Source organism: Bradysia coprophila, assembly GCF_014529535.1.
Source record: "Bradysia coprophila strain Holo2 chromosome IV unlocalized genomic scaffold, BU_Bcop_v1 contig_81, whole genome shotgun sequence".
NCBI lineage: Eukaryota > Metazoa > Arthropoda > Insecta > Diptera > Sciaridae > Bradysia > Bradysia coprophila.
The window spans coordinates 1,718,583-1,746,398 of NW_023503375.1; the positions used below are offsets into that span (position 1 = coordinate 1,718,583).

Consider the following 27,816-nt stretch of genomic DNA (forward strand, 5'->3'; position numbering starts at 1 on the left):
AAGTGAAAGAGGCCTCTAATCGTTTCACATTTGCATCTTCTACTTTTGATTAGCGTTAGCAATAAGACTATGAAACTGAAAAATCGGCAACTTATACGAGTGGGAAGTTTGCGGTCAGAGCGGAGCGAGGGCCGTAATTCATGCGAGTCCTTATCTATTTATGATTTATTGTTGATTAAAAATCTGGCCGCAAATTACAAGAAAATAGAAAACAGAAAAAGTACTTTTCCAAAGCATTTGTACTCAAGCGAAGGTTTTTATATCAGTTATTTGTGATGTTTCGGAAGTTTAACAACGGAAAAAAAATGAAATTGATTAAAAATATATTGAAAAAATTGTCAGTCAAGGGACCTGACCCGCCCAAAAGGTGGGGCCTAGTGGACGGCCTCTACTGATAGACTAAGACAGAGTAGACTGAGCCGAATTCCCATCAAGTATAATTCTGAAGTAAGAAGGAAAAAAGATCCATCCGAATTATGTGAACGGTGAACCATTGAAAAATAAAATTCTTCGTGGACCTCAAGTTTTTCAAAATATAGCTCGCATCGTACAGTGCATCTCCACCGGAAAAATCTACTATTTAATCTACTACAAAAGTGTCAAAAAAATTAGTCGCCATTTTTAGGTCTCTTTCAAAGAATTTGTGCACATGGCCATAAGACACGAATTGTGACTGAATATTTCACCCTCATGTATCCTCTAGTAATTTTTAAAATTCGTCGAAAAAATAATTAAATTTGTTTTATCAGTTGTTCGTGCGTGCAATCCATATAAAGTGCGTTTGTTATTCGGCCGAAATTTTCGAAAATTTTGTGAAAATCGTTGCGGAAAATTTTTTTCTCTGCACTTCTACCACTACAACGACACGTTCGTTTGCCAATAAATATAACATATAGTAGAGGAGACTGTAGGAAGGTGGACACGCAGTCACAAGAGTCGTCTTCGATATATAGTAAAAATCTACGAGTGTATGCATTTGTGAAACATTTTCTGCAAAAATTGTTGCAGTTAAAAGTGTCATCGCAGATTTATCATTTGAATTGGGAAACACTAACCAGCCGGAGTTTGCTGTTACACAAAACGTGTGTCTTGTACGAACCAGACAAACGCCATATTATATTTTTTGCCACGAAACCTTAAATTACGAAGTTGTGAACTACTCAGCCGCTGGCACGTTTGTCTTCACTGCCGAAACAACATAAACAGCAAACATGTCCGAAGAAACGTCCGCCGATCGTAATGTCGAGATCTGGAAGATCAAGAAATTGATCAAAAGTCTCGAAATGGCTAGGGGGTAAGAATCAGAAATATTTTGATTATTTTCGCTATTTGTCGTTTGACTACTCGTATTCGCTCTAACATTTTCTGGTCGTGAACGCTCATTGTGCTACATAAAAAGCAACATAATCCTCAAGAATGTCCTTTGTGTCTAAGAATAAACGATTCACGGTGTGTACACACAATTGCCTGTTTTACGCATACGTCGATTTGTTTGTATGACGAAGCAATGTGACACAAATGACTTGTTCTAAATGGTACGAACGAAATGTTGTCTTATTCGGATTCAGCCGGTTAGAGAACCTGTTTTTTAGGTTTGATAAACTCTCAACAAACACATATCGAAGAAATGAGTGAAATATTGAGGTTAGGATTGCGTATTATACCTAATTATATCGCGAATGAATGATTTGTCAGTTCACCTTCTGAATTTTGGCAATTTTTTTTATTATTATCATGCTGGCTAACGTCACAAATAAAACGAAAATTAATGCTTCGTACGGTAATTAACATTTCTTTTGGCTGATAAATTGGTTTTGCATTTCAAGTTGACTTCGAAATGAAATGTTTTCGATAACTCTTGCTGCCACTTAAATGTGTTGATTGGGACAATTTTAATCTGAAATGTGTTTTTTATGTAATTCGCGATTCATAATCACATTTTATTGCCTAGTTAGAATGAGCCAGATCCCGGCGTCAAGATAAATTTTGTTTTTTTTTTTTACGTATCGCGCTGCTTCCTTGATATCAGAATCATTTTGTGAGTCGATTGACTTATAATCTTTGGAGATTTTCTTCTATGTAATGCGAAGAGATGTCATCGCGTAAGGCCGAAAACACACGAACAATTTCGTATCGCTGATACTGACAATTGATCGCGTAGCCCATTGTTTCGATTGTGGTGGATATCGTAAAACGCAGCATAATCGGTCTGTTCCAAGAGTATTTAAGCAGTCAAAATATCATCCATAGAGACATAAGACTTATTGTTCGATATGTTCGCAAAAGCGTTATGGTTATGGCTCTGTGGATGCTCTCGGTCGTTTTCGGTTTGTCAAAAATCGTTTCATTCAAAATTGCTCGGGTTTTCTTCGGCCTCAGAGTAAATTTCGCTTGATCGAAAATAGATTCAATTGTCTTCAGGTCCATCCACCTTGTAAATGACCCGGTTATTAGCCGGTGTCAGTGCGTATCTCTACCGTACAACGCAAAAAAAACCCTAGAGAGAACATTATCAGAGATTCTCTCACAAATTCGCTTCTCTAAGGCCTTTATGCTTTGTCCGGTAGATGTCTCTGGTACTTTATTAAGACCTTTAAAATGATCGTTCGTAAAGTATGTCACGCGTGACTGTTCTTTTCATCACTTTCTAACACATTCGTAACCATATCTCGCATCCCATTCGCACGCGTTACATACTTTACGAACGATCCGTCAGAATGTTCAACATGAAGGTTACAGTATCATCCTTACAGTATCATTGCTTTTACTGTAGCAGAGACATGTAGATATCCACTCACACCGGTTAACAACCATGTCATTTAAACCCACTAATCCTGCTCTATAACAACACGATTGAATTTACTTTCCACTACTTTTTACTACTACACCATCGAGTACCCTGTGATCCATAACATGATGATCGTTTTACCCACATTTTGTTCTTCTTCTGATATTTTGCGCTGTGCATTTTTCAATAATCTGATTTCAAATGTAGGCGGCCTACATTGTAGGCCACACTTTCGTACAACGGTACCTTATATGATCGAACAACAATCCGGAGAAATCCAGAATCAATCGGTTTATATTTTGTAAACGATACTCTATGCGTGTTCAGCCTTCTGCTAAAACCGCATTCTTACACATTGGTACAGTCTTAGAGTAGAAGTAATTCTCCTGAGCTCGGAGAAATGTAATAGAAACAAGCTCGTTGAGTTGATGTTAATAACTGTCTTTATTCAATCAAACTTTACAGTATTTATACTAAAATATAACAAAGAACTTAATGTAAATAAAGAGATGTTAATGAATCAACCTACGTAATTGATTCATTAGTACATTACCTTTAATGGTTCATCTTAATCCTACGTAAGTCATTAACTTCTAGAATGATTGACATGCGCATCCTGCATGTGCATCAAGATGAATCATACTATAACAATTATGTCCATTCTTAATTACTATGATACACAGCAATAAAACAAATATCATACAGCACGCTGCATATTAGTTGTATATCACTGCTATATACTTGCGCATCAATAGCATATTGCATATTATTTGCATAGCATTGTGATACATGCGCACTATACCTGCGCATCATTGAGTGCACTATATAATCGAGTATTCCGTTGCTGCGTATACGATTTCATATGTCCGTAATATACCAATGCTTGCATAGACTTATTCAATGCAAGCACTAACATACTCCCAGCCGTAGAACTCCTTAGTTCTACTTAATCTTTGCATATACATAATAGTATACAACCTGTCACACAATGTTTATGCAGTATAACACAATAATTAGTCTTCATATGCATTGTTTGACGATACATACTATACTATTACATATAATCCCTCGCATGCCCGCGACATTGGTAATGGATCTATATGATGATCATATAGAAGCATTAACATACTCCCGGACATTGAACTATTAAGTTCAATACAAAAATATATAAGCTTCAACATACATTGAATGGAAGTTCAATACTAAAAATGTTTAAATTCATGTTACAATCAATCAAATTCATACAATTAAAGATTGTTATATTTAAATATAATAATTTTAAAACTGATCTTTTACTTTGCGTCCTAAATGATTCAATGTGAAACGCTTTCTAAATTTCGAAGTAAGTTTAATAATTTTAGTTTAATTATTTAAAATAAATATGTCACATTATCAAATTAGATCTCAAAGGATCATTTAATGCCAAATCAATTAAGTCCCTTTGAATCGTTTAGTTCGCTTTACACTAAATTATTTTTCACAAAATTATATTCTCAAATATCACAATAATCTTCAATAATGTCTAAATTACATTATCATTACGTAAATGACTCAATATTCATCAACGTATTTTCTTTAAACACTCACAATTCTTATCAACTGGTTTATAAATTTAGATAATAATTATTCATTATCTTTGACATTAAATCAATTATTCTTTGCAATCATTCAAATTATTAATCTAACTGATCACTTTAATTTTTTAAAGTCCAGTATTTTATTTTCCCAAGAAATAGATTATTGTGTAATTTTTTGTTCTTTGCTATGGCTAATTTCACAATGTTTTTTGCTGTATATAATTTCTAATAATTCCATAAATTTTACAATTATATAAACATGGCTTTTACTTACTAAAAGTTCAATAATTCCGTTTGTAATTTCATATACGTTTATATTTAAATGAAAACAAATTACTTTATCTAATAATTTATTTATTCCATTCATTCGGTCACATAAAATTATCCGAACAAACGTTTCACTGGATCTGAACAAGCAAAACAACATCTACAAGTTGAACTCTTGTGATACCAGCAACACATCCCATAAAATATCTAATAATATATTTTATCTTTAATCTTTGGCGTCAAATTCTTTTTCTTTTTAACATTTCAATAATGCAAATAAAATACTTTTAATTCTACTTTTGTCTGTATGTAATATTCTAATTCCTGTACGTTATGAAATATTTTAACATTTTAACATTTTATTTTTCAATCAATATTTTGAATATGATCCCTTATGGTCATTCATTTGTTACATAGAAACTTCAAAACCGTTCTCTATTGTCACTACGTTTTCACCTCCTAGTTTAGGATTTAATAATTGTCAACAAACTCTATTCTGCGTTATTTCATTTAATTTATTTAATTATTTCAAAAGTGCTATAGGTATATGCTCTGTCTTTAAACTTGCTATAGGCAAGGTATACTCCCGGACAAAATTATATATTCAAGATTTAATTTTTCAACTGTTTTATGTTTTACGCAGAATTAAGAACCAATTGTTCTTTTTTGTTAGTCATGATTTTCTAGTATTTTTTATCATCTTTATTTTAAGAACCAATTGTCCTTTTTAATATCAAAATTATTTAGGCTACCCTGGCTTTTCGTTATGTTCATATTCTTTTTTTTTTTTTTTTACAATGTTACTATAATATTACTGTGCGGACAACTTATCTGAATACAAATTTTTAATTCAAATAACTGGTTGAACCGCTTATTGCACAAACAGATTCAAGAATTGACTATCTTATTTATATTTTCTTTTTAACTTGATTTTAATTCACATACCTTCTACATTTGCTGAAGTAATACCAATGACGGGTGCTATATTATCATCTAATTACTAACAGAAGGTATTATTACATTTGAAAGATTTCCATCAAAATTCTGAATCTAACAAACGCCTGATAATAATTCCTGCTGAAATTTTGCCTAAAATTTGAATTTCAAGTGAACGATTTAATAACCAAGTAAACGGAAAACTACATTCCAACGCTTCCTTGTATTAAAATGACGCTGCGTTAAAAAGTATTATGCACTTTCCATTTTGAATTTCGACTGCACTTACGGCGTTAATACTTTTATACTTTCCCCACCTGATCCAACACTGTATTTCAAACACAATACCGATTATCATTATCTCAATATCGATTTCATTTCACTATTTACTTTAAACTTAATCCGAAAAACAGAAAACATAAAATTAAACATAACTTTTAAAAATTTATTTGATCCCTTTATCAAAAAATGATTATTGAACCCTCTATTTGAATAGCACAAAATATTATTAAAGATCATGTATCATTACTCTAGTTTATGATTCAAAACCTTCTTTTTCAACAAAAGAAATATTTTTTCAATCTCAAATAAATTATCCGATTTCATAAAAACGAACATAATACTCAATGAATTTTAAAAATCAAAATCAATAACTCGACATTATACTCATGTGGAATCAGTTGAGGTCCCTTCAATTTCGCAACTCACGTCACTAAAATACTTGACAATAATCATTCAAATTAGAATATGTTTCACAAAAAAAAAAAAATTAAAATATGTCTTTTGACGACCATTATTCTAACGAATTAATAACACAATTGATTAATTAGTCAATTCTGAACCTCGTCTCTGCAATATTTGTTTATTTTCACGAAAGAAAGCTCCACAAACAACAAATACCTTTCAGTTATGGTTGATCGATAACTGTAAGTGTCTCCCGGACATTAAAACTTTACAAATTTCTAAGTTTTAATCAATTCTTTTAAAATATGTGTGATCATTGAATATGAACATACAATTGCCGAATTTTTGTTTTCTATTAAATTCATTTGCCTCATCAATCGTAAGTCTCAGCGTTTTGATTAATTATTAAAATATTTTAAATAACAAAACAACTTACAAATTTCCGCACCATTGTGCGGTTTACCGTTTTTCAAATGATGTATTTGGTATGATGACGATTCTGTTGGATGAACGTTCCAAACTCCTGCTTAGGGTGAACCTTCGTTACCGCGCCACAATTTTGATCTCCAACTCAAACTGGCGCCACTCTATGTACGGTCCCATTACCTCATTTCATTTATTTTCTTTGCTGAATTCATTATTTTACTTTTGTTTTTCGATTATATTATTCACTTTCTGATGAAATTTTCACTCATTACGATGCACTGATGATGCTTTACGTGTGTTTTTAGTAAGGCAATCTTAATTGCTACTTATCAACAATAGTTTTACTTTTCTATTTATTCCATCACAGATTATTAATATTTCTGAATTCTTTCAATATCTCACTGGTCTCGTCTCACACATCACATATGCGTAATAACTTTATCAATTATAATTATTACCAATCTTGTTCCGAAGACCCTCTTTTTTATATTGATTCAATGCGTCCTTGTACTTGATTCCTCATGAATCCAGTATTATATTTATTGCAAGTAACATTCTCATTTTCATCGAATCTCTCGAATTCAATGCAACTCATAGTGCAGATTAAGGATAAGTAATTTGCGTCCAAATTACCTATTTCCCGTTCAACAATTTGCGTCCAAACTGCTGCTCGGTTTCAATCTGCTGAGAAGCATGTTATCACTCAAAAGGCTCGATTCCCATGACACTGTTACTACAACAAATTTTCTATCACTTTTTGATATAATTTAGTGCCCAAATGCACTTTCACAAATTGTTTCATTAATTGACTGCTCCCTCCTTTTTTATGGATTTCATTGCAAGATCAATTTCTACTTAAGTCATTTTGTTTATTAAATTGCACTTTTCACATTTTCTACGTTCCGTGAAGATCAAAAATCTCCTTTCGCAACTCTCAATGTTATTGAATTTATTTTTTCACTAAGCTGTCAGCTCCACCCCCTTTAGGTTTCAATGCACAAACAACTTTTAAATTCATTAAGCTGTCAGCTCCACCCCCTTTAGGTTTCAATGCACAAACAACTTTGAGTTTTCATTTTTATTTTTATGTGTTAAGTAGTCAGCTCCACTTCCTTTAGGTTTCATTGCACAAATAGTTTAAGTTTTTATTTTTATGTATTAAGCCGTCAGCTCCACCTCGTTTAGGTTTCAATGCACAAACAACTTTAAATTTTAAGTTTATTTTTATACTTATATAAGTTTGCACTATTGTCCATTATGACTACCGATCCTCATTTGCTGTTTCGGTATCGCCTGGATCTCTGCCATTTTTAACCATTGATGGCCTTATGTTTTGTTTAGTTTGAAAAACTTGCGCACTACGTAGGTTTATCATTATTTGAAGAACTGCGAATCCACATTCGATACGCTCCAATGCATCGCCAGTCTTTCTTTTAGTAGTCACCTATCGGACTACTTCAGTTTATGTATTTTCTGGTTATCAAACACGTTGTCTGCTCCACTTTTCACAACTGAGTGTCCAGCTCAACGTTTAATCCTTTGTACAGCTGCAACTTCCACCTTCCACGGCTTCCATTCACGAACAGCTCTTCCTTTGGACTGCGTTTTAACCATTTTTCTCTTTGAGATATCGTGTCTGCTATCCAAAAATCTCACCAATTTCTTTGCTATGATACTTTTGGGTGGATATCCTACACACTTTTTTGGTTGCTTTGCCAATCAATTGCCTTCCAAAATCACGGTTATTTTCAGGCTCATACTTCGGAAATTCCCGATCTGCAGTCGTAGAATTTCTATAGAGTTGCTTGTGTTCTGCCAACTCTGCAGTTTTTTAATATTAATACTCAATTAGTATTTGGGATATCCGCGCATAAAGTCGCCTAATGGACTTATTTTTGTGTTACACTTAACACCATTTGGCCTATTATATAGCCTGGAACAATTCCTTCTGAATTGTTTTAATGAAAGTCGCCTAATGGACTTTTGTATCCACTGCACTTTTTTTGTTTTTTGTTAATGAAGTCCAGATTTGGATTTTGCTGTTTTCAGTTACTTTGTGTAACTGCCCTAAAGCTGCGATTTTTAATTTTACCAAGTCCAAATACTTGGATTTTGCTCCTTTCGGTTACTCTGTGTAACTGCCTTAGAGTTGTGACTTTTTTAATGAAGTCTGGATTGGATTTTGCTCCCTTCGGTTACCCTGTGTAACTGCCTTAGAGCTGCTATTTTTGTATTTAACCAAGTCCAAATACTTGGATGTTGCTCTTTTCGGTTGCCCTTTGCAACTGCCTTAGAGCTGTGACTTTCCGCTGCCAACCAATTCCGAATACTTTCCTCTGCTCCTCTCACTGGTTCCTTATAACTGCCTTAGAGGTGAGGTTTTAAGGTTGCCAACCAAGTCCAAACGCTTAAAGAATTCCTTCAGGGCTGCTTCACTTAATGTCCATAATGCACGACCAATGTTTTGACAAGTTAACACGACATTCACTACACTACTACTGCCCTAAGACCGTTGTTCAATGATGATATCTTTTACAAAAAGACATCACGTCGGGGTCACCATTATGTTCAGCCTTCTGCTAAAACCGCATTCTTACACATTGGTACAGTCTTAGAGTAGAAGTAATTCTCCTGAGCTCGGAGAAATGTAATAGAAACAAGCTCGTTGAGTTGATGTTAATAACTGTCTTTATTCAATCAAACTTTACAGTATTTATACTAAAATATAACAAAGAACTTAATGTAAATAAAGAGATGTTAATGAATCAACCTACGTAATTGATTCATTAGTACATTACCTTTAATGGTTCATCTTAATCCTACGTAAGTCATTAACTTCTAGAATGATTGACATGCGCATCCTGCATGTGCATCAAGATGAATCATACTATAACAATTATGTCCATTCTTAATTACTATGATACACAGCAATAAAACAAATATCATACAGCACGCTGCATATTAGTTGTATATCACTGCTATATACTTGCGCATCAATAGCATATTGCATATTATTTGCATAGCATTGTGATACATGCGCACTATACCTGCGCATCATTGAGTGCACTATATAATCGAGTATTCCGTTGCTGCGTATACGATTTCATATGTCCGTAATATACCAATGCTTGCATAGACTTATTCAATGCAAGCACTAACAATGCGTCTATGCGATGCGGACTCGGTGATGCATTTTGTGAAGTAGACGAAGTAGAGCACGCAAAATCATTACGCGGAACGTAATGAAAGTTGGTATCAGGCGATGGATCTAAAAAGGGGATTTCTATGTCTGGTTTTTCGCCTTTCTAATTTTGATCTTGTGGTCCTGGGGTTACTTAAAACATGAGTCCTTTAGGCAAAGAACAACCAATCGATTGACGAGCTAGAGATCTGTTCATATTGAAATGAAATTTAACTGATATAAGAATGTGAATCTGATCATCTGATACAATCTGGACGTCAATCTGAAAATTTTCATCTCAAAATTGATTGGCGCCAATGTTTAGACTGTCGGAATTTTTCAATTTTAGCTGAGGTTATATCAACAACCTCTGCGGATTCAACTGACTATTTCACTAAATCTGTTCTCATCATCTATACCTCACGTTTAACAAGTACATTCCCAGCACTGTGCGTGTTGCTTTTATTCATTTAAACTTAGTTATATGTTCATCATTCAACGCATTTTCCCTCCAGATTGTCTTGTAATGAAATTGCCATTTCTGTCCATTTACAATTTTACTCATACGCTCTGCCAACATACTATGTGCGTGAACGTACCACAATCGAATTATAAACCTTATTCGGTCTTGGCTAGCCCTAAATTTGCAAACAACCACACCTTTCAAATGATATTTGCCAACGCATGATGTGTATGGAACATGTAAACATTTCTGAATACGAAATTTCGTTGAATCTAGAGACGATTACCAAACATATTTATGGCTGTCACGACAATGCTGACATTGTACTGCTCTCGAAAAGTTATGAAAACAAGTCCGGCACATACTGCTTTCATTTTATCGTCGTGGCTAACACTGCTCCGTTTTTATTTTATCTTTGCAGGAACGGTACGAGCATGATCTCTTTAATCATACCACCAAAAGATCAAATATCCCGCGTCAGCAAAATGTTGGCCGATGAATTTGGTACCGCTTCCAACATCAAGTCACGCGTCAATCGTCTATCCGTTCTCGGTGCAATTACATCTGTACAGCACAGACTAAAACTATACACCAAAGTGCCTCCGAATGGTCTAGTTATTTATTGCGGAACAATTGTTACCGAAGAGGGCAAAGAGAAGAAAGTCAACATCGATTTCGAACCATTTAAACCGATCAATACCTCGTTATATTTATGCGATAATAAATTTCACACAGAAGCACTGACAGCCCTGTTGGCTGACGACAATAAATTCGGTTTCATTGTGATGGACGGTAATGGTGCACTGTTCGGTACATTGCAGGGCAATACACGTGAAGTTTTGCACAAGTTTACCGTTGATTTGCCCAAAAAGCACGGCCGTGGTGGTCAGTCGGCTTTGCGTTTTGCCCGTTTGCGTATGGAAAAACGGCACAACTACGTTCGTAAAGTGGCTGAAGTTGCAACACAACTCTATATCACCAACGATAAGCCAAATATTGCTGGTCTCATATTGGCGGGTAGTGCCGATTTCAAGACTGAACTGAGTCAGTCGGATATGTTCGATCCGGTAAGCATTTTACTAACGAGAAAATCCGGCAGCCAATGTCGTTGGTCACTAACAAATTAATTGGTTCGGTTGTCCTTCGCAGAGACTGCAATCAAAAATTATCAAACTGGTCGACGTTTCGTACGGTGGAGAAAACGGTTTTAATCAGGCTATCGAATTGGCAGCTGAATCATTGCAAAACGTAAAATTCATTCAGGAGAAAAAACTTATTGGACGCTACTTTGATGAAATTTCACAGGTATGTACGGACGGCGGTTAGAATGGTTGGTGAATTTGAACAATCGAAATTGCTGATGTAAGAGTTCTGAAGTCTGAAATTAGTTGAGCGACGGCATTCGTGTTACTTGAAATGAGATTCTCCCGCACATCTAAAGTATTTGAATCTTCACAGCCTCTCTCATGTTGTATCGCATTTATCTTGTGCATTGTGCAACTATCACGCAACAATTGCTCGAAGTTACTAACTTTCCAAAACCAGAGGCGCTGACTTTAAATTTCTTCTTGAGGGGCTCGTGGGGGGCAAAGAGCACAAAATGATAAGAAATGAAAACCCTTTTAATTTAAAGAATATTTGCGATGTCATGGGTGGTACTTGCCCCCGTAAACTCCGCGCTACTGTCCACAACAAAAATTTCCTGTAGAGTCACGTCCCTTCACGAGTTACTGCTACCCGAATCTTATGATTCCTCAACAGTTGTAGAAGTCCTAGAAGATTTTGTGCGCTAAGTCCTTGACCCCTCAAGAGTAACTAGTTCTTCAGAGCTAATTACAATAAAATGGGAGATTGAACTGGTAAAGACAATCACGGTAACGCGACGCATGACTTATGTGTCAGTGAGGTCTCTTTTGTGTTAGAAATGGGACTCCACTTCCTGCGGAATTTATTTCCTGAAATTCATTACAGTCAGAGGCAGTGAAACTTCAGCATGATTGCTTGTGTGGATCAACTGAAAAACCGCTGAAACGAATTCATGCTGAAATCTCACTGCCTCTAACTGTAGCAACTTCCCAAGTTTCCATGAATTCCGATTAAAATGGCAGTCAGAGAATATGTCCTTTTGAAATAGACTGAAAGAATCCGGGGTGTGACTCATATGTACAGTTACACTTAAAAATAGTGACCTCCCGACCTGAAACATTTTTCAGTTACGAAGAAAAGTTCCTCTCAAACGAAGAGAGATTTTATATTTTTGTCTCCAAATAAAACAGTTGACAGTTTGCTGATATGGGTTGTTAAAAGGTCGTCTGATGCGTATTTCATTCGAATCCACTTTCATGTTTCATATGATTTCGATAACTTGGATAACTTTGATAAAGTCGACCATGTCATCATCGTCCTCAAAATTGAATAAAACAAAGTCAATGTCACCGGATCAAGTGAACTATAAACCGATATAACAGAAATGTTTGGTCTGTCCATTGCTATCAATTTGGAAAAGGTTCACGTTCGTCGTGTTCCAATTTGGTTTTTTGTTGAAGTTGCTTCGCGTAACAAATCTGAATTCTCTGGGTTATATTATAGGCGCCATGACAATCGTGATTTTGCATGCAAATTATGGATATTCCAGACATGTAACGACGTTACACACTATATACATACGGAAACGCCGATCAGTTCAAACAAAACAAATCTGTTGGTCGGTCTCTCTAATTTTTACCAACCATTCGTTTCATTGCAGGATACTGGAAAATATTGTTTTGGTGTTGAGGATACTCTTAGAGCATTAGAATTAGGATCAGTTGAAACATTAATCTGTTGGGAAAACTTAGACATTCAGCGATATGTATTAAAGAATCATGCAACCTCAATATCAACAACAGTATTGCACTTAACACCAGAACAGGAAAAGGACAAAAGTCATTTCACGGACAAAGAGGTAAAACATTGTCGCCGGACGAATCGAGTTCGAGCAAATTTTCTGATCCCAATCTCTTCGCACAGAGCGGGGTCGAAATGGAATTAGTCGAAAATCAACCGCTGTTGGAATGGCTGGCGAACAATTACAAAAGTTTTGGTGCTACTCTGGAAATTATCACCGATAAATCGCAGGAAGGAAGTCAATTCGTACGAGGTTTCGGTGGCATTGGAGGTTAGTGTTGTTTTGTTTTATCGTTTTTTTTTTTCTTGGTTATTTTACCGAATCCATCAAAATATTTTACTGGCTAGAGATAGAGTGAGAGATTCATTTAACCAAATTTAACATTAGAAAACATTAACCCAAAATTTGACAAATTTAATTAAAATTAAAAATTTTCTTTTCCCTTCCCATTTTACTGCTGCCATGGCTATAACCACCACCAAACAATTTATCATCATCTCTGTCATAACTATTAACAACGTAACCCGTTTTGTGTTTGCTATTTTGTTGATATCACTTTTTGTTGTTTTATATCCGTCCCCCGGCGTCAATAGGCATTCTGCGCTACAAAGTCGACTTTCAGTCTCTCCAAGCGGATGAGCCACTGGACGATGTTGACTTAGATGATTACTAATTTGAATCGTGTAAATAACAGCACCACGGCCCCCCGAGATTTATAAAAGAAAATGAATGAAAACCAAAAACCAAATTCCAAAATATTTAGTCATTTCAACCAAATAAAACCACCACCAACAAAAAGCAAATTTTTAAAACAAAAACCTAAAAACTTCATCACTAACATCTCAACTTTATTTACAAATTTACAAATTAAAACAACTTCGCTAAAGGTACTTGAAAATCCGATTGAAATTTAATTTAAATCAATTTTGTTGTGTGTGCAAAGATTGCAAAGTTGGATGGGTCGATTTTTCGGGTCAGATAAGAAGGGACAAAATTTTGTCAACGAAATTTAGGTCAATGGACCAAAGAAACAATAAAATTTAAATGACACCAAGGCAGTGCCACTTCGGGAGTCTGATGACCAAGCGCCTTTCATGGAGGTGGAACTTTTATATGAAAATCGGGTTGCATCTCTGGCATCTCTCGAAGTGTTCTGTCTAGGGATTAGACAAAATTTTTGGGACTCAACTGTCTTGAGACGTTTCGCTTAGTTTAAATAAAATCAACGAAAAAAATCGACCGAATCCAAACTTCACTGTCTCTTTTACCGTAGCATCTTAGGCGTTTTTCTTTTCGTTGAATTGTTTGCACTGCATTTTTCGTAATTTTTTTAATTTTTATCTTTAATTTTTGATAATTTGAACTTTTGTGTGTGGTTTTATTTAGTTAATTTTGTTTTCTGCATTTCAATTGAAAATATCTTCAGTTCTCATCTCTTTGTTTCAACGGAATTTAAATCAATCCAAGGGAATGTAGGTAACCAATTGTAATTGCATTAAATCTGTTAAGACTTAAAAAATTTCGCCGTAAGAGGGGACCATGAAGGATTTCTATTGGTTGAATTCGTCTCTATCGTTTTTTAACCAATAAAAATCTTCAACGAAGCCTTCTTTCGAAAATTTGTAGGTGGAAATGAAGCCTTTAGGTGCGTCGAATAAAACCCCAAACGGAAAAATGTGATTTCTTTTCGTAAACATTTCTTCGGAGTCTGTTTCGAAATATAATTGAAAAGACAAAACGAGGCTCTAATACCTTGGATTGGGAAATCTTCACAGTTCGCAGTGTTGAATTTCGTAGTTATGAAATTTTGTGGTACACGTGCTGCACGTACTTTCGGAGTTGGGTATTATGTCTATTGTGCGCAAGAATTATTTCCTATTTTTACCGATTTTACGGGTTACGAAGTACGTAACACGGTATAGGTCTTTGTTCGACAATTTTAGTTAATTTCAAAAGTGACGTTTAAATTCGAGTTTTCACGCTATTCTAAAAAACTGATGTACCGACGATTTTCGACCAAAACTACCCCCATCAGAAATTCATTTTTATTCGATTTTGATGAAAGAAGGAATTATCGGAAACTGTTGGAAGCGGCTTATAGAAGAAAATCGTAATTTCGTCGCCCCTCGCACCCTTCAACATCTATAGTTGTAACAATAAATTTAACCTTTTCATCGATTTTCGAAATGGATCTGTTGCGATGTTCGGTCATAAGAAAATATTTTTACAATCGGAATAAGAAAATGAGTCATATACGTAGCCACATTCCAATTTAAAGTCGATCCGTGACCTGTTCGATGAATCTTTTCGTAACGGTTGTCATTCAACAATTTTATCGCCTTTCCCGTGACAATTTCCACAAATTTTATTAACATTAGAACACCAGAGAGGCATGAACTCTGAACACTTTGACTTTTTAGTTCAATTCGTCTGAAACTATGCTAATTTTTCCACTACGATGAATATCTCATATTTACCCAACGAAAATCATATTTAACGTCTATCGCAACCATAGTCCACAGTTGATTGAATCGTTACAATAACTCACCCTACGAAATATCGATTTTCTTTCGCAAAAAAAAGGAAACAAAAAATCAGACCACAACATGACCTATGAAGATTTCATTGTAAGATTAGAGCGAATTTTACGTGACCAATCTATCATGAGGAATTAATAATCGTTTTTTCACATTGGTGTATGGCGTTGGTGTGTTATGAATTCATGATGTGTTCTTTCCAGTGTTGTGTTCATTTTAATATTGAAATTATAATCGGCCTATGTGCCTAGTATTGTGCATCGAACGCTTTTGTATTTTAAACACAGAAAACGTAAATTTTGTACGTAATTGAATGTTTGAATTCATTTTTTAGTCGAAATTTAATTTTTTTTTTTTGTTGCATGCCTCAGCGAATTTCCTTTCTGTTTATTTATTGCGACACTGCGACGACTTATATCAAATTTCTATTTTTAATGGTTCACCTTTCGTCTGAATGTTTTGTTATTAAAACGTAATAATCTGAACCGGCGCATGCAGTGAATGATGTTTTACTCATGTTGCCATTGCACACATTTTGTCTGAAACACAATTCTTTCGAGATGTCTTCCCATACACGTTTTTCATGGTCGAAAATAGAATTTCTAAAAATTTGTAGTTTTAACCAGATTCTGATTTAATTAGAAGACAAAAAAATACGAGAGGCGATGATTATGGCATAGGTGTTTAAGAGTCGTACACGCGCATAATTGGAAAGGATCGTTTACGAAACTGTATTTAAAGAAAGGGGAATCAGCGTATCGATTGTTAAAATTATTTGCTATGAGCGCCTTTGTGAAGGTCAACTATTGAATTATTGAGACAGGTGACGGGAATCATCTCAGAAATATTAGTAGCGCCAACTATCACCCATTTCAATTCAAGTGTATTCAGTATATGAATAAAATGCACTGCAAGTAGCTGGATTGTATTATAAACAGTACAAACCACCTCCGTTTATGCTGCTTGTTCATGCCTTGTAAATTAGGTTAGTTATACTATCAATTTAATAATGTTGGTTGGGGTGTATCCCCAATGGACTTAGTGGAATAACAACCGTGTAGATGTCCCAAATGAACGGAGAACACTCGGGAAAACTATTACCAAACGGTGTAATTTTACCTGGACATTGATTTTTTTTTAATCGTATGGGACGTTACATTGTATTACAAAATCAGTTTTTCGTTAAAAAAAAACACTTAGTCAAAGGTCAAAACGATTACTCATTCACTTCAAATCTCAATGTCTAAATTTCTGATCCATTCGATTCCTTCTGCGGTGGCTTGATGCATTGATTCCAACCCATGCTCGAAACGACGGAGCGGACAGTAGTTGAGGATGTGATTCAGTGATTGGTTGACCTGGACATTGATGACATAGACTAACAGTAGATAATGATAGGGCATGTCTTAATTGTTCTATTTTTTAAATATATTTCCTCACGACGGTCTGCGGTTTTCTCGGACTAGTTGACTTTGTAGTCTAATGAGTCTTTTGAAAATTGTTAGTGTAGGTCAAAGTTGAACGCTTCATTGGGAAAACAATAATTGTTTAGGGAAAGTTAACTGAAACAGAAATTCAGCCATAGGTTAAAATCGCGTGGAAAAATTCTCTTTTATGCCAGAATAATGCATCGACCGACATTCTCACAGTTCGAAATCGACCTTGAAAAAATGTTTGAATTAGTCATTTTTGACGATCCATAACTTGTTTTTTCTACGACTCACTAAACCATCAGAGATCTGACTAGACGTGAAGTTGAATCTTTGGTTGAAAATCCGTTGTATGGGTGACAAAATCTATTTCCACAGATCAACTTCAGACACTGTTCTGTGCACATTTCAATGCAGAGCTCGGAGAACATTTGTGTGACAAATTTCATTTATATAAATGTCGTCGCACCACCATTATCTTTTTTTAATTAAAGACCCATAGAACTTAAAGATGTTTTTGGTGGAGACATTCACTTTATATCTATTTTTTACCATATGAAGCCATGATGGCTCATTTATGTGCAGATGTAAGAAAATGTACAAGACAACAGTTTTGTTTTTTTCCTCAAAAGAAAAAGCCAACTTGACCTCGCATGACAAAAATTATAGATTTGAAGAATGTCTTGGCCAAAGTAAGTCATTATGTAGCTACACATAGCGGCGCGAAGAAGACCTAATCAAAAATTTTCTTTTGTTCTTCTGTCAAGTTTGACAGTACAACAAAAGAATAATTTGAATTAGATCTCTTTCAGTCGCTATGTGTAGCTGCAGTAAGTTCTATTGTTTTTAGAATCAAAATTATGCTTTTCGTTGTTGTACTTTTATATTAAGTTTTAAGAAATTTAAACTTTTTCCATTTTCAACATCAATTATACTAATCAACACCCGTTTCCACCCGTTTCTTTCTCTCGTTTCTTCTAGGTATTTTGCGTTATAAGGTAGATTTCCAAAGTATGCAACTGGATGAATTGGACAACGAATGCTTCGATTTGGATGATTACTGAACAAAGCTCCTATTCCAGTCTCAGTCAATGGGGAATTCAATCAACAACAAAAAAGGGGAAAAATCAACTGGACATAAGAAACAATTTTTTTCCTTTTTTTTCTTTGAAGAAAATAAAAAAATTTAAAAAAAACGAAATCCAGAGAACATTAAATAAAAAAAGATGAGAAATTTTAGCTAGTTTAATTTTGCAGGATAAATAAACAAAACAAGAAAAATGGGAAAATGTAATAAAAAAAATTAAATTTTAATATCCAAATAAACAAACAAAAGAGATGAGCAGCGCAAGTAATTTAACTACATTATACCTAAAACCTAATATCTAACTGATAGAACTATGAATAAAAACTTTATGAAAGGTTAAAATATGAAAACAAACGGAAGAAGAAGAAAATTTAGTGAAAATTTGAAAAGAAAACTTAAAAATTTGTTGACAGTTTCCAGCGTTGAGAAATGTATTTTATCGCGGATCTTTGATAAAAAAAATAGAATTTTAAAGAAAAGAAAAGAGAGAAAAAATCAACAGAAAAATACCTTATACCGATGAAGTGTGTGGCCGTTTCCTTTTTTTTCAATATATATAACTGAGACACAGAACTACTAGAACTTCTTATTATAATATCAACAGAAAACTGATGAAAAATTGTGAATTTTCATTTGATTGTGTATGTGCTTTTTGAATTTTACGTGAGTGTTCTATCGATTAAAAGTTTCAGAGTTTTATGTATCCAATTTCATATTAATTTAAAAAATGAAAAATGAAAACCGAAATTCGCAAATCAACAAAAACCGAACGAAGACGAAATTTTCAAATTTTATCTTGAATCTGATTTTAAAACGAAGACTGATTACAATTAGGTTCATAATAAAAAATCCATCTAAAATAGAGACACATTAAATGGAAAAGGATATTTAAAGCTTTTACAACCAAACAACCAACAGAGAGAAAAAATCGAATCGAATTGAATTCAATGATTCGTAATCGAGAGAGGGCGGATAATGGGATGTTTGAGTGACAAAGAAATTTATTTAAAAAAAAAAATCCTAAAAAAATTTCCTTCATTACTTAGGAATGTCAGGGGATTTTCTTTGTCGAGTTTTAAGAGTTTTCTTCAACTTTTGAAGGTTTTTTTTGACACTCTGAGAGTATGACAAAAGCTGTGTCACACCTATACGAAAAACCGATATTCAAACGGAGAAATGTTCATCGAAAAAACTCGACGAAGTGAGCAAAGGTGTCACACAATTTTGAGTAGTCGGTGACTTCTCCAGAACTTTAGAAGAATTTTAGGATTTTTTTGTCCCAAAAATTTTCCAATTTTTTTTAAGGATTTTTACCGAGTGACAGATATCCGCCCCTCATTCGTAATTATGGCATTTTTGCTTTGACGAATTCTATATTTTTCGTCACCGTTCTTTCCGCCCAACGACAATGAATACGAATTTCATTGTCAGATCTACGGATTTTCTTTTGTTGTTCTAGACATTCTTACCCCTTAGAGAGTTTTCCAATAAATATTTTTCTCGTTTTTTTTCCAATTTTGTTTTTACTCTTCATAAAAATTGATATTTATAATGTATAATGAGTGTGCGTGTGTGTGTGTGTCGTTTATCTTTTTTGATCAGTAGATGGATCAGGTGTATTATATTATAGAGAGAGAAACATAAAAATTAATTTGTTTACAAAAAACGAAATCAATTTCCTTATAGTTTTGTTGTTGTTGCTCAGTCAACATTCAAACACTTTTTATTGTTAAAAGTTTTTTTTTTATTATTTGGTTCTCGAATTTTACTCGTTCAAATAAAACCTGAAGATTGCTTGTATAAACGGATATAGCCATGAGCTCTGAGTTTAATTCACGTTACAAATTAAGAACGAAATGCACTACACTCCGTTTACTCACCGTCTACGCGCTATAACAATGGAAAGAGAGAACCGTTTTCATTGTTATTTTGACAACGACGACCGAAACAGAGTGACCGCGAATCGGCATTTATTCCCGTACTTCGAAGCTAAATATATACGAACACTGGATAGAACATGAAGAATGAAGAGCCAAAGTCCTTTTCCGTCTCCCGATGCCAGGATTTTGGTCTTTCGTAATATTGACAAATATTTCTCAAAGCGAACAACATTTTTTGTTGTACGATCCTTTGAGTGTAAAGAGATTTAAACAGAGAGCCAAGTCTGAGGAAAACCAAATTTGTATCAAAGTGAAGGAATTAGTGCCTCACTAAAGTATGGTTTCTACTCAACAAAAAGTACTCCTTGAGAGAGCCGTGAGAGAACAAGCTGTCAAATAAACAAAGCAAAAATTGAAAAAAATCAGTTTTGTCTCTCACTCGGAGTACTTTTTTGGTAAGTGGAATCAAGCCTAAGAATCTAATGACAAATTAAAATTCTTTATTCTCATTCTCATCTTGGGAGGGATTCTTCTGAAAAACAGCCGACCGAAATCGGACGCTTTTTGCCATTGGAATTTTTTATATGTGTCCAGTAAGGTATTCGACCCTAGAAACCAAAACCACTTTTAAAAAAATTCTTCGAAGCTTGTGTGGCTACTGTGAGGCAATCAAAAACCGAAAACATTCACTTTTCGTACAGAACATCTCTCCAGTTACACGAGCCGTACAGAGTCGTGGGGGGTGTCATTAGAAAGCTAATTGCAAATCTTCCGGGTCAAATAGGGTCCTATTGGGTTTACAATTCATCCACTCTGAGATATGTGTCGTTGACGTTTTGAACCGAAAAAAGACTGAAACCTTACACTTTTCTTACAGAAACTCGGGGTACGCGAAACGTACATAGTCGTGTGGGGTGTCATTAGAAAGGTAATTGCATGTACTTTCAGGGGAAGTAGATTGTTATGGAAGTTTGCTACCATCTACGACGCAATATGACCGCTTAAAAATTTCAACTTCTCATATTTCATCGTAGATGATTCCAAACCCCCATTAGACCCTATTTGTTCTGAAAGTACATGTAATGTACCTTTCTAATGACGCCCAACACGACCATGTACGTTTCGTGTACCTCGATAAATTTCTGTAAGAAAAGTGCAAGTTTTCGGTTGAAAACTTCAACTGCACATATCTCAGTGTGAATGAATTTTAAACCCAATAAGACCCTATTTGCCCCGAAAGTACATGAAATTTACTTTCTAATGACACCTAATACGACCCTGTACGGCTCGTATAACTGGAGAAATTTTTGTATGAAAAGTGCATGTTTTCGGTTTATGATAAACTCACACTAGCCACAAGTTGCATAAGTGGCACATAAAAAATTCCAATGGAAAATGCGTCCGATTTCGGTCAGCTGTTTTTCAGAAGAATCCCTCTAACTGGTACCAGAGACCTTTCATCATTGTCTCATCGAAGTATATCTATGTTCCTAACGTATGCTCAAAAGGCTCCAGCTAGTGCTGGAAACCTCTCATTCGTAAAAAAGTAAGGAACAACAGTTTTCCTAAACGACGTCAGAAATTCGCGATATTTCACCACTAATTAGGAAAATATAGAAATTGTGTCTGCATCAATGATTGCAGTGCATCATACTCAAGAAAACAATATGAAGATTCATTGAGTGAAGAATTGTAGACTGAACGAACACTAAAAGTCTTTACCCCAACCCCAGTAAGTATATCAACACTAACGACCACATCGGGCATGAAAGAAATGTTTTCTTTGCGGTATGACGAGACCAACACCTTCCGGAAATCAAACAATTACAAATGATTTCACAGTAAAATTTGGCGTCTATTCACTTCGATTGAAGCAAATAGACATCACTAGAAACAAAAAGATGAAGCCAGTAGACGGATATAACAGCAGTCAGTAGAAGAGAATTGTATGACAACATAGGCCAACGGTAACACAAAGAGAATGAAATATTTTCTCCTGCGGGATAAGTCCATAATGTGCTGAAATCTTACTATATTTATAGCACATGTATGGGTACGCATGAGAGATTTATGTATGAATACATGCGGCGCTGTATGCATAATATACATTGTATATGTTGGAAATAGAAAGTGCAGTGGTTTCACATAAGTAAAGGTGTTGATCGGTTACAAGGCGTCGTACAGTTGAATCTATGGGCAATTTATCTTTTCTGCACTTGACCGAACCGTGTGAAACGTTTTTCTCATCTCCTATTTTCGTCCTATCGATTAAAATTAATCAAAATTTCGCTACAAACTGAGAAAAATATTATTAAATCATCATCCGAATGAGCAACAAAACAAACGAATTTATTTTGCTTTTCTCTTATCAATTAAATCCGCATAAAATACGCAATGCCAGCTGTATTTGACACCAAACCAATCTAATTCGGGAAAGACTTATTCATTCACAATCGATATTAGACGCTGTTCGTGAATTAGCCGCATTTCTCTAACAGCAGTTGTGGCCGAGCGGTTAAGGCGTCTGACTAGAAATCAGATTCCCTCTGGGAGCGTAGGTTCGAATCCTACCAACTGCGCACTTTTTTATTTTTTTTTTATTTTATATTTCTACGAGAATAAGTTATGTAGAACGGTTACGACGGTGGTTTTGGTGTTTGAGTATAAGTTTTCGAGCCAGGGATAGCATTTTAGGTGTAATCGTCAACGTGCTTTCTAATACATTCGATATTTGACATTATTTCAGTCTTTTATAAGATATTGTCATTGGAGTAGGTTAAGTAGATGTACCGTATAATGATAAGTCCAACGAAAACTGTGAATATTCTCTTTGAAGTGATTAGGTCCCATCACTAGGGTGGGTCGGGTACCTCGAATATTTTTTTTTAATAAGATTTTGGATAATAACAGTAAATGGACCACAAACCGTGAGTTTTTTGTTTTTGTTTTATTTGCTCTATTCGTCCAACCACATAAGAGCAGCGACTCTCCCTACATTTATACCATTTCTCTCTATTTTCTGATTTAAGGCTCTTAAAGTCTAGGTCTTCAACAAAGGGAAAGCAAAGACATTAGGGTTTTTTGATCGTTTAAATAGCGCTGAAACGATAGGCAATTGTAAAAAAAATCGTTTGTGAATTACGGACCTCGCTCAGGCCTCAAGTGATTTCAAGTGGCTTTCTGTTATAAGACACTGATTTTCCGTCAAAGGAAAAATATTTCTGGTGAGGCTTCTTCATTGGTACCCGGGTTCAATTCAAAATAGAAATTTTCGTTTGATTTCGTTTTGATATTTTGATTTGAACCTTTTCAGATATTTTCTGCTTTTTTGTCACTACTTTTCTTCCAAAAGTGGAACTAAAATCTTTTGCAGTCCTGATCAACGCATACCCATTTTGAGAGCCATAAAAAAGGTTTTAAAATTCAAAATTATTTTATTCAAAAAACGATTCCCTTTAACTACCTCGAACTGGCGATTGTTCACTGTCCTGTAACGATAAGTCTCCGAAGCTCGGTACCTTCAAATTAGTCAAACGTCTCTCCAACGAATCGTCTGGATCCGGTTGTGGCAGCCCAGTATCGTTGTCATTACGATCATCGTTAATCAGATCTTGTAGCTCTCGTTCCAGTTCCAGTTCGTCGACATCGTTTCCATTCGCAATGTTCACACCGCCAACAATGTTCTGAATTTCATCGTGATCGTCGACAATGTCTTGGACGTCAAGCATAACGTCTTCCACTTTGTCAACGGTTAAGCCATTTTCTTCGTAGATTTCTTTTAAGGCTTTGGCGCCCATTTTGTACGTTTCAACAACGCCAGCATTATATTTGGCATTCTCGATGTTTGCTTTCAGAGTGGAAACGTGCTGTAGCTGCGCAAGTTGTTTATCTGCAATGGGAAATATCTGTCAGCGACAGTGACGACAAAAATTGGCTCTGGCCAGTGTTTTTTTATACAGCAAAACGCATAGCAAACCAAAAGAAGTAAAATATTTCGTATCAAGCACCGAAACGAAACGTTTGAAACAGACGAAGTAATAGATTCAATGAGTGCGATACGTTTTCCGTTTACAAAAGTGCGAAGAGAAAAATGGTCGCGTTACCTAGATCGGCGATCATCATTTTCTTCCTCTTCAAGTAATTTTTCGCCATATCCTTCTTCTTCTCACGTACTAGCGACCTGACCTTCTCATCCATTTCGTGGATTTGTGACTCGATCGCTTCCGTTCGCTTGGTCAAAATTCGTTCCATTTGATTCAAATTGAACATCGCTTTATCGGACTCGGTGATGTTGGTCTTCGAATCAATTCTAGCAAATTTCACAACCGTCACAGTTTCGCCGTTCACGTTGCGCTCTCTGTAGAAATAAATGTGTTGAGTTGATAATAGGACGGAAGCAAATGCATTATGATCGATTACATTGTTGCAGTATCAGCTTGTTGACTCTTCTTAAGAAAGTGCAGAGCAAATTCAGTGCCTTCAGCTGACAGACCAACTTCGTTCGATTTACTCACTACATCGTCAAGCATCAGAATCTCACCTCTTAGGTGGTGGTTCTGTAAAATTTCGCCATGTTTCTGGAAGAGAATTTAATTTTTGTGTCAGTCATCCCGTCTGCAACACGACCCAATCACCTCGTACCTTTACACTTTCCAACACGATAAAATTTTCCATTTCTTCGGCCTGGTTACTCGGTTGAAAAATTCGATCCTTCACGACATTCCATCCCCAACTTGCCGGTTTCTTAACCATAACGTCAATTGCCCATCCTTTCCAACTGTGCTGAACGGGTGTCATGTATTTTTGCAGGCATTCAATTTCGTGATTATTCAGCATGTCCTGCAGCACAGTCGATAGGCACATCGGTTTTCTGCCGTTTCGCATGAACGAATTTTTTAGTTCGAATTCGGATACATTTGCACTGCCCTTCTCGTTGCAATATTTTACGATCAGCAACTTCCAGAATTTCAGTTTCGATTCGTAGTTGACTGGATTCACGTTTTTCGGACGGAATGGATTGAACAGAACCTGTTTTTGGGGTGGAGAATTTTTTTTTTTTTCAACTTAAATTTGTCGAATTCGAAATGATTTTGCTGCATGATTCTTACATCCATACGCTCCTCATCTTTAACCCAGCAATCCGGGAAGAAGTCCAATGGCAGTGATTTGCTCTTTCGCTTCGAATCAAGGTCGGGTGTGTTTGTTACTGAGTATGGTTCGACTTTTGACATTTTTCCTAAAAGGAATCGATTTATTGAAACTTGTCTGATTCGGTGAAAATTTGTTGTTCAATTTACTTGAATGACAATGCCACAGTGTCGTTACTAATATTTAAAATAAAATAAAAATTCACAAAATACAAAATCTACAATGTTTCCGTTGTAAATAAGGTTTGACATTTCATGTAAAGGCTGGGTTGACAATATCAAGTGTCAAAAATTTTTCCTGATTCTTTTTTTTACGTAAGTACTTACTTGAAACCAAGGTTCTGAAAGAACAGGTTAAGACACTTTCGAGTTGATCACGAAGGCGGTGTGATCAAATTTTTTTTCCTGTAGCGCCAACTAGATTTGGAAAATTTTATATGACGATTTCAGCTTAACAAAAACAAATTTTGTTTTCAAGTTGACTTTTCAAACAATATACATGTCTGAATTGTCAAGATTTGTGTTTCACCCGCCTTCGTAAGTGTCTAAACCTGTTCTTTCAGAGCCTTGGTTAAATCAACATTCTGGTTAGGGAATGCAGAACCGGTTCATTGAGAACCGTAACACGGTTCTTTTTAATCTGGAACTGGTTCCTACAAATCAGCACTTTTCCTGTTCGGTAGCTGTCTCCATGCGTCACAGAAGCTCTTCGAACTCTTAATAAATTGTTTCCACTTAAATAATAATCTAATTCGGGAAAGATTGTTTCACTATAAGACGCTGTTCGTAAATTAGCCGCGTTTCTCTAACAGCAGTTGTGGCCGAGCGGTTAAGGCGTCTGACTAGAAATCAGATTCCCTCTGGGAGCGTAGGTTCGAATCCTACCAACTGCGCACTTTTTTATTTTTTTTTTATTTTATATTTCTACGAGAATTAGTTATGTAGAACGGTTACGACGGTGGTTTTGGTGTTTAGACCCGTACGAAGTACTGGGGTCTTATAGGTTTACGCATACGTTTGTAACACGTCGAATTGGACTCCCTGAGTAAGGGGAAACCTATTGTGGTTGTCTAGAGATGCCAAATCCGCGAAAAAAAAATGTCCGTCTGTCTGTCCGTCTGTCCGTCTGTCTGTCCGTCTGTCCGTCTGTCCGTCTGTCTGTCTGCACGATAACTTGAGTAAAACGCATCCGATTTTGAAAATTCTTTTTTTTTTCCGTTTGGTAATGTCAAAAGACAGGCTAAGTTCGAAGATGAGTGATTTTGGATCGACCCCTCCCGAGCTGTGGCCCAATAAGTGCTTTAGGGTTTTTCGAAGATATCTCCGGACATTTAAACGTTAAACTTGTAAGTGATACGTCAAATAAAAGGTATTTACAATACCGATCGACAAAAAGAAGTTTATGGAAATCGGATGACCGACTCGTGAGTTAGACCCTTTGGTGTGGAACAGGCACAGGGCGGCAAGCAGTTTTTGCTTGTAGGTCGGCCACATTTGAACATATTTCGTCTGTTTTAGCTTTATTAGATAGGTATTGACCGTGCCAATCAGGGAAAAAAATTTATGAAATTATGTTCTCCGGAGCGTGAGCTAGGTCTCTTGGAGTGAGCTCTTATCTGGCTACTCGGAAGTACAGTGAACGTGGTGTATTTTGACAATATCTCGAGTAAATTTTGACCGAATTTCATGAATTTTTTTTTGTTTGAAAGGTATTAACGAATGTAAAGCGTCGGTACTATTTCCGGTCTCCTAACAAAATGGCTGCCGGCGGCCATATTGGATTTTATTAAAAGTGATATAAAGTGGGAAAAATGATGCTTAGAGAGTTTCTGTTAACATGGAAATAATGTGTTAAGTGTGAGGGGTTTTAGGGATTCCATATATGGACATCTATATATACCTATATACAGCTATATTAAGCTATATACAGGCTATATAATAGCATATTCCTCTGTGAAATGTTTATTTACAGTGAAATATAGGTAAATATAGCGGTATATAGCTGTTTAAATAGGAATTTATGAAATTTGACTTCGTACGGGGCTGTCTATATTGCCTCCGGCAATTTAATTGTATATGATAACAAGGCAAAGAGTGGATAATGTAAGTGATTTTAAAGGGAGAATAGTTTTTCAGCAGAGAAGAAAATGAAGTAAGAGAAATGAAGAGTTTCACATTAAAGGCTTTTGATGCGAATAGGTGTTTCGTACGGGTCGGCGTTAGCTGCTATGTTTGAGTATAAGTTTTCGAGCCAGGGACAACATACTGAGTACCGGTTCCACATTCCCTAATTTTGGTTCATTCGATTTTCGGATTCAGTGAGTGTGTGAATAAAATGAAAAGATTCACCTAGAGATCATTCTCAGGTGTGTGCTAATCGTTTTTTTACCATTATCCTATATTAGCTACTAAAATAGTCGCCTTATGATTCAGAATAAGTGTGGTTTTTATAACCACGACTGATATAGCGTGATAAGAAAAAAAATGAGAGACTATTTCTTGAAACAGACGTGACGACGTGAGGTG

The 27,816-nt window shown here is 35.5% G+C and overlaps 2 protein-coding genes, 1 long non-coding RNA gene and 2 other non-coding genes across 6 annotated transcripts; 3 read left to right on the forward strand and 2 right to left on the reverse strand.

Moving 5' to 3' along the window:
- Nucleotides 1-620: 620 nt before the first annotated feature.
- On the forward strand, nucleotides 621-19,900 carry LOC119072337 (eukaryotic peptide chain release factor subunit 1). 2 transcript variants are annotated; one of them, XR_005086845.1, is made up of 7 exons: nucleotides 621-1,294; nucleotides 10,744-11,389; nucleotides 11,472-11,627; nucleotides 13,069-13,266; nucleotides 13,332-13,479; nucleotides 13,803-14,096; nucleotides 18,158-19,900. XR_005086845.1 is itself a non-coding variant. In XM_037177525.1 (6 exons), the coding sequence occupies exons 1-6, from the start codon at nucleotides 1,212-1,214 to the stop codon at nucleotides 18,238-18,240; spliced, it is 1,314 nt and encodes a 437-aa protein (XP_037033420.1). In that variant the 5' UTR covers nucleotides 622-1,211; the 3' UTR covers nucleotides 18,241-18,587. The 2 variants fall into 2 exon arrangements, 1 of the variants encoding a protein (XP_037033420.1); XM_037177525.1 differs by lacking the exon at nucleotides 13,803-14,096 and having other exon boundaries at nucleotides 622-1,294; nucleotides 18,158-18,587.
- On the reverse strand, nucleotides 1,594-9,832 carry LOC119072339. The gene is made up of 3 exons (XR_005086846.1): nucleotides 9,158-9,832; nucleotides 4,376-4,379; nucleotides 1,594-1,604 (listed from the first exon to the last, which is right to left on the reverse strand). It is a non-coding gene; the product is annotated as an uncharacterized LOC119072339 (long non-coding RNA).
- A 2,740-nt stretch (nucleotides 19,901-22,640) lies between the features above and the next one.
- Nucleotides 22,641-22,722, forward strand: Trnas-aga. Its single transcript has one exon. It is a non-coding gene; the product is annotated as a tRNA-Ser (tRNA).
- Nucleotides 22,723-23,585: 863 nt separating this feature from the next.
- On the reverse strand, nucleotides 23,586-25,559 carry LOC119072340 (charged multivesicular body protein 7). Its single transcript, XM_037177526.1, has 6 exons — nucleotides 25,441-25,559; nucleotides 25,252-25,379; nucleotides 24,785-25,171; nucleotides 24,563-24,720; nucleotides 24,247-24,500; nucleotides 23,586-24,032 (listed from the first exon to the last, which is right to left on the reverse strand). The coding sequence occupies exons 2-6, from the start codon at nucleotides 25,372-25,374 to the stop codon at nucleotides 23,599-23,601; spliced, it is 1,356 nt and encodes a 451-aa protein (XP_037033421.1). The 5' UTR covers nucleotides 25,375-25,379; nucleotides 25,441-25,559; the 3' UTR covers nucleotides 23,586-23,598.
- Nucleotides 25,560-26,101: 542 nt separating this feature from the next.
- Trnas-aga lies at nucleotides 26,102-26,183 on the forward strand. The gene has a single exon. It is a non-coding gene; the product is annotated as a tRNA-Ser (tRNA).
- The last annotated feature ends 1,633 nt before the right edge of the window (nucleotides 26,184-27,816 follow it).